This window comes from Alligator sinensis, unplaced genomic scaffold (assembly GCF_000455745.1).
Source record: "Alligator sinensis unplaced genomic scaffold, ASM45574v1 scaffold108_1, whole genome shotgun sequence".
Lineage (NCBI taxonomy): Eukaryota > Metazoa > Chordata > Crocodylia > Alligatoridae > Alligator > Alligator sinensis.
In genome coordinates, this window is record NW_005842110.1 from 279349 (window position 1) to 285756 (window position 6408).

At 45.9% G+C, this 6408-nt stretch overlaps 1 protein-coding gene across 3 annotated transcripts in view; it reads right to left on the reverse strand.

Annotated features, from left to right (window-relative positions):
• The window catches only part of DNAJC17 (DnaJ heat shock protein family (Hsp40) member C17), a 30126-nt gene that overhangs the window by 5935 nt on the left and 17783 nt on the right, over nt 1-6408 (reverse strand). For 2 of the 3 annotated variants that reach the window (XM_025205278.1, XM_014520374.2), the window contains 2 exons: nt 5830-5910; nt 5070-5198 (listed from right to left, as the gene is read on the reverse strand). In XM_025205278.1, coding sequence (XP_025061063.1) covers nt 5070-5198; nt 5830-5910 — 210 coding nt within the window. The remainder of the gene's footprint in view (nt 1-5069; nt 5199-5829; nt 5911-6408) is intronic. The other variant, XM_025205279.1, reaches the window with a different exon arrangement.

Below are 6408 nucleotides of genomic sequence, written 5' to 3' on the forward strand. Positions count from 1 at the left end.
GAAAAGAGTGAAGTCAGTGAGCAGCCAAGAAATATAGTTCCAGATCCTGGACATGTTAAAAGAAAACAGCAGGATCTGGGAGGTGCTGCATAGGCAAGGAGTAGAAAAGAAAGGAATTGGAGAGTACCTCATGGCTCCAAGCCTGGAAAGCAAGAGGAGAGCAATGTTATCAGAGTGATGGCAGATGTTACCAGCAGTGACAATGGACTGGAGGAATGTGTCAAATGGAAAGGTCACTGCATGCATGGCTGATTATCTTTTAATTAGTAGATCCCAAGCCCTCCCCACTTTAACAGTGGACCTGTACCCCTACTGGTGGGACTCCATGCAGAAGCAACTCTCCTGCCTCCATGCACCAGGAATACCATAGACTGCTTTGGCTTGCCCTGCCTTTCTGTGCAGCCGTGTTAATCTGATGCAGCAGACAGATGCTGTAGTTTCATGCTAACAAGCCTTTTGTCGTGAAAACAAGCCAAGAAAAACTCAATCACAAGTCAGGGCTTTCACAAGGGAATGTGCTAGAGCCAAGAATGCATTATCATATCAAGCAGCAGTTGAATCAATGACCTGTTATGCAATGAACGAGCTCCTAGCTGGGCCATTAGTTCTTGCTCTTGTGCCTCCAAGGGGGATGCTGAGATCTAGTAGGCTGACTGCTGCTGGCCACCCCAAAAGACTCTGCAGTGCATGGAACTCAAGCTGTACATTCCCAACCTCTCAACTCTGCTCCTGCATAAGCCTGCAGCCAGGCAGAGAAGCCACTCTGCTTATCACAGGCAGATGCATATATACCAAGCACACACCCCAGCCTGAAAAACTTGGGGTGGTGGCTAGGCGATACCCTCTGCAATCCCCCCTACATTCCTCCTTGCATTGGTTGGGAAAGATCAAACAGCCTTGGAAACTGCCAAAAATATTCAGCTGCTAAATATACCCAAGGCTGGTTTCTAAGCACCCACTAAAATGGGGGTTGAGAGCACAGGCAGAGAGGCAGAATCACTCTTGGCACTGACTAATTCGTTAGGGCTTGGTTTTGACCTCCAAATGAAGATGGGTTACATGAAATTTAAAGACTATGTCAGATCTGAACTCAATGGCAGAGGAGCTTGCAGCACTTCACCCCATCCCTCAGGGGTGGCTAAGGTATCACCATCTGAACCAGACATGCAAGGGTCTGCAGAACTAAACACACTGTACCTTACAATGCCCTTATGTGGCACTGTTTACTTTTGCATTTCATAGTATTTACAGGGTGGCTATGGTCCCCATCTTGCACAGTGGGGAATGTAAGCAGAGGGAGATTGCGTGACTGCCACTGACTTGCTGCACAACCTCAAGCAGAGTCAGAAATAGAAACCAGATTTCTTCTTCTCACCACTAGGGACTGAGTTTGGAAAACTGCTACTGTAGCACAACAACAAGCGCACAGGGATTATTTAGGGCAGGGGTGTCAAACATACAGCCCACAGCCCAGATCTGGTTTGCAGAACGGTGTCATGTGGCTTGCAGGAATCCTAGAAGGGGCATGAATTTGGGAATGGGACCCATTGCTGAAATTCAGGACACAGAGCCTGTTAGGGACATGTGCCGATGGGGAAGGGGGGCGGGAGGAGGCGAGTCATGGCTGCATTAGTCCCCACAGCTCTCTGACACTACTCATCCCAATTATCACCACTAGAAGTGGGTCTGGATCTGGCTCCCAAGAAACTCTGTGGGCTGGATCCAGCCTCAGGGGACAAGCGAGTTTGACATCCCTGGTTCAGCGAAATTAACAGGGTATAGCAGAGTTAACGATCATCTTGCGTGTGTCCCATTTTCAATCAGATTCTAGATGGATTTCTCTCCCAAACATCATCACAAGCCTCCACAGTCATAGAATCAGAGAAAATTTCATAGACATTAGGGCTGGAACAGACCTTGGAAGATCTTCAAGTCCAGCCCCCTGCCTCAGGGGCAGGAAGTCAGAAGGGGTCATAGGATCCCAGCAAGATAAACATCCAATTGTCTCTTGAAGGCGTTCAAAGTAGGTGCTTGAACCACCTCCGGCAGCAGTCTATTCCAGACCTTGGGGGCTTGGACAGTAAAGAAGTTCTTCCGTATGTCTAGCCTGAAACGGTCATGGAGGAGTTTGTGACCGTTTGACCATGTCATCCCTTAGGGCGCTCTGGTGAACAGACATTCCCCCAGATCCTAGTGAGCACCCCTTATAAATTTATAGGCAGACACCAGATCACCCCTGAGCTTGCGCTTGTCTAGGCTAAAGAGTCCCATAGCTCTCAGCCTCTCATCATAAAGTCTGTTTTCCAGACCTCTGATCATGCGAGTGGCACTCCTCTGGACTCTCTCAAGCTTCTCCACATCCTTTTTGAATTGTGGAGCCCAAAACTGGACACAGTACTCCAGCTGCAGCCTCATCAAAGCCAAGTACAACGGGAGAATGATGTCCTGGGATTTGCTTGAGAAGCATCTATGGATGCAAGCCAGCATTTTGCTCACTTTACTAGCTGCAGGATCACACTGATGGCTCATGTTCATCTTGTGGTCAATCATGACCCCCAAGTCCCAAAATCAGGGTTGGAAGGGGACCTCAGGAGGTTTAGTCCAAACCCCCGAGATTGCACCACCTCTCCGAGAAACCTGTTCCAGTGTTTTACTACTCTTCTAGTGAGATAATTCTTCCTAATATCTAACCTAAACTTCCCTTGCTGCAACTTGAGACTGTTGCTCCTTTTTCTGTCATCTGCCACCACTAAGAACACTCTAGCTCCATCCTCTTTTCAACCCCCTTCAGGTAGTTGAAGGCTGCTATTAAATCCCCTCTCAGTCTTCTCTTCCCTAGACTAAATATGCCCAGTTCCCCTCAGCCTCTCCCCAAAAATCACATGTCCCCAGCCCCCAACCATTTTTGTTGCCCCCTGCTGGACTCTCCAATCTGTCCACATACTTTCTGTAGTGGGGGCCCAAAACTGAACACAGTACTCCTGATGTGGCCTCACCAGTGCTGAATAGAGGGCAATAATCACCTCCCTGGCCCTACTGGCAACACACCTACCAATGCAGCCCAGTATGCCATTAGCCTTCTTGGCAACAAGGGCATGCTGCTGGCTCATTCAGCTTATTATCCACTGTAACCCCCAGGTCCTCTTCTGCAGAGCTGCTGCCCAGCCAGTCAGCCCCCAGCCTGTACTGGTACATGAGACTGTTCTGTGCTAAGTGCAGAACTTTGTGTTTGTCCTTGTTGAACCTCATGAGATTTCTTTTGGCCTAATCCTCCAATTTGTCTAGGTCACTCTGAATACTAGCCCTACCCTCCAGTGTATCTACTACTCCCCCCTCCAACTTGGTGTCATCTGCAAACTTCCCAAGGATGCACTCTTTGTCTTCTTCCAGGTCGTTGATGAAGACATTGAACAAAACCAGCCTCAGGACCGACCCCTGGGGCACTCCACTTGATACTGGGTGCCAACTAGATATCGAGCCATTGATTATTACCCTCTAAGCCAAATGCTCCAGCCAGTTTTCTATCCACCTTACAGTCCATTCATCCAACCTATGGGTTAAGGAACTATATGTCCTTGCCGAGCTGCTGGCTATAGTAGCAACATGGGGATGGATGGTGGAGAGGACATACCAGCCTATGAATCTTATCATCAAGATAATCTATGTAGGTACTGCTGTTCTTTCATTTCTCCAGTCTCTAGACTTTAACAAGCAGCTGGTCCTTAGGTTTCAATTTCACCAGTGCATGAGCCCAGCATTCCCTACAACCTGGTGAACCAACCTCCCTAGACACGTTCTGAAGGCCTTCTGGCAAACTCACAGTAAGCTGCAGTCAGCCTAAGGATGTCCAGGGTTAGGGAGCATATGTTAGAATAGATCAGTTAAAATAAAGTCACAAAAAAAGGAGTTCAGAGGCTCTAGGCTAAACACAGAATGTCTGCGCTTCTCAGTCAGGAGGAGGAAAACAGAGAAAGATAAAGTCATTTGAGCAGTTTGTGCCACATTTTGTACTTCCTCAGGGAAGAGATGTTTCAGCAAAAGGCTACTGGGTCAGCAAGACATTCCAAAGGCCAACTAGGAAGTACAGGCTGAGATAGAGAAAACTTTTACACTGACATAACTGGCATTATACCAGTGTAAAAGGATAGTGGATAGACATGCACATCACCAAAGCAGGTAACTTCACCCAGTCCAGTGTAGTGTAACTCCTGAAAGAATCTCAGGAAACGCTACTGGCATAAATTATACTGCCTTTTTTCCTGTCTGCTTCCATCCTGGAGTAGCTGTCTGCAGAAGGCAGACAGATTGTTACCTACTTCTCTGCCACTGTTCAGAGAACAGTAGCTGCATTTCTGCCTGTTCCTAATACCAGTGCAATTTATATCATTGCCCAAAACCAATGTAAATCAGTGCAGGGTATGTATGTGTCTGTCCAGGTCTCCAAGGCCCCTAACTAGGACTTTCTCATTAAACTCTTTTGGGAATGAACATATTTTATCACACATTAAACACTGTAAGAAAAATAAGTGCCTCACTGGGTTAAACCAATGGTGCATCTAACCCCATATCCTCTATCTGACAGTGGCAGTAGTAGATGCTTCAGGGCATTGGGAACCAATTTTTCTGGCAGGCATGCCTCAAATTCAGCTCGAGTACCACTTTGATCCCCTTCCTCTTTTTTCTCCTACCCAATCTGGTGTGTGCTACACAGAGAGGCTTTCCATGACACTTGGGGCACATGTGCTGCAGGTTAGTCACCCCTACTTTGGAAGGAAAAGTTATGAACAAGGCATGTCTAGAGTAATCTATCCCCTGCCATACCCTCCCAAACATCCATCCTCATTAGTTTAGATATGAGGATTGTTAAGTTTTGTTTAATAGCTATTAATGAATCTATCCTCCACACACTGGTCTAATCCCTTGTAGAACCTGGTCATGCTATTTGCCTCTACAACCTCTCCTGGCTGAAGTTACTATGTGACGAGTAAAAAAGAGTACTTCACCTTTTAAACTTCATTGGTGTTGCTATCCAAGTAGGTTTAACAGTAAATGGCCTGCATTCTCCTTACCTGCGAAGTCCAAGGCTGATTAGTACTTCCAGGAAACATGGTGTTGGGATTGTTCTGTGGCTGGCCCTCTAGCCAGGAGATTTTTAGAGGATTATTTATCAGACCAGCTTCATTCTTCACTGCCATTTCCTATCAATGAGAACATTTGCCCATCACTATCTGAATTTCAGACACCATTCGTTCTAAACTCACTTTTTCAGTTTCAACCCAAAATCTAGGCCATATAGAGCACTAAACTGAGAATAACTGATCCACAGATGCTATAGTATCCTTACAGGAAGTCCACACCAGTATCAAACAGGGAGAGGACTTATGACAATCAGTGCATTTGATAAAGAGAATATATACTTGTTTTGATCTAAGGAATAAAAGAATAGACCCAGTCCTCATGCTGTGTATATTAGAGTAGGAGGGCTGCTTGGCTGAGAATTCACAGCTCCTGGCAGGTCAGTAGGGAAAATAAAGATTTTAAACCGGAATTAACCAGATTATACATGCCCATCTAGTCCTGTAATCCACCTCCTAATAGTAGCTACTACTAAATGTGTAAGTGAACTGGAAATTAGGTTTTAGGATTTCTGCTCCCATTAACCCTAGACTCCAGTGATATGTTTCTGCACTGTCTTGATTGTAAACATAATGCACTAAAGTATAACCGCCATTACTTGACTGGTTATAGCAGTAGTAAGAGCATCCATATCCTATTGCCCACCTCCAGGCTTCCCAAGAGTGTAAACCTGAGGTCTCCTGCTCAACTTACAGCAGCCTTAACTGACACAAATTCCACAACTGCACTCCCAGTCTTCTTACTTGAGATCACCAAATTGAGCACTTCACCATACTGTTAGAATCAATAAGAAAAGACAGGGCTATTACAAATCCAGCTGAGAAGCAAGACACATCGCTGTGAAACATGACCAAAAGCTACAGCTGCTCCAGTTCAAGCATGTCTTTATGCAGACTGATGGAGGAGCTCTGTCAGGGATAAGGGCCAGGATAAGATATCAGCTCCCCCACCAAGAGTAATTTTAAGAAATGTATGAATATAACTATGAGGTAGGTCAGAGGTACACTCACTGCTCCTGACAAGATGCATTGCAGGGCAGTGGAGTAGGAGGGCTGCTTGGCTTGAGAATTCATAACTCCTGGCAGGTCAGTCTATACCATCATGACTCAGGGGAAAATAAAGATTGTAAACCAGAATTAACCAATTACACATGCCCATCTAGTCCTGTAATTCACCTCCCAACAGCAGCTACTACTAAATGTTTAAGTGAAGGGGAAAATAAATCCTAATTCTAATCTTTATACATGGTTACCAAAGAAGCCAGAACCACTG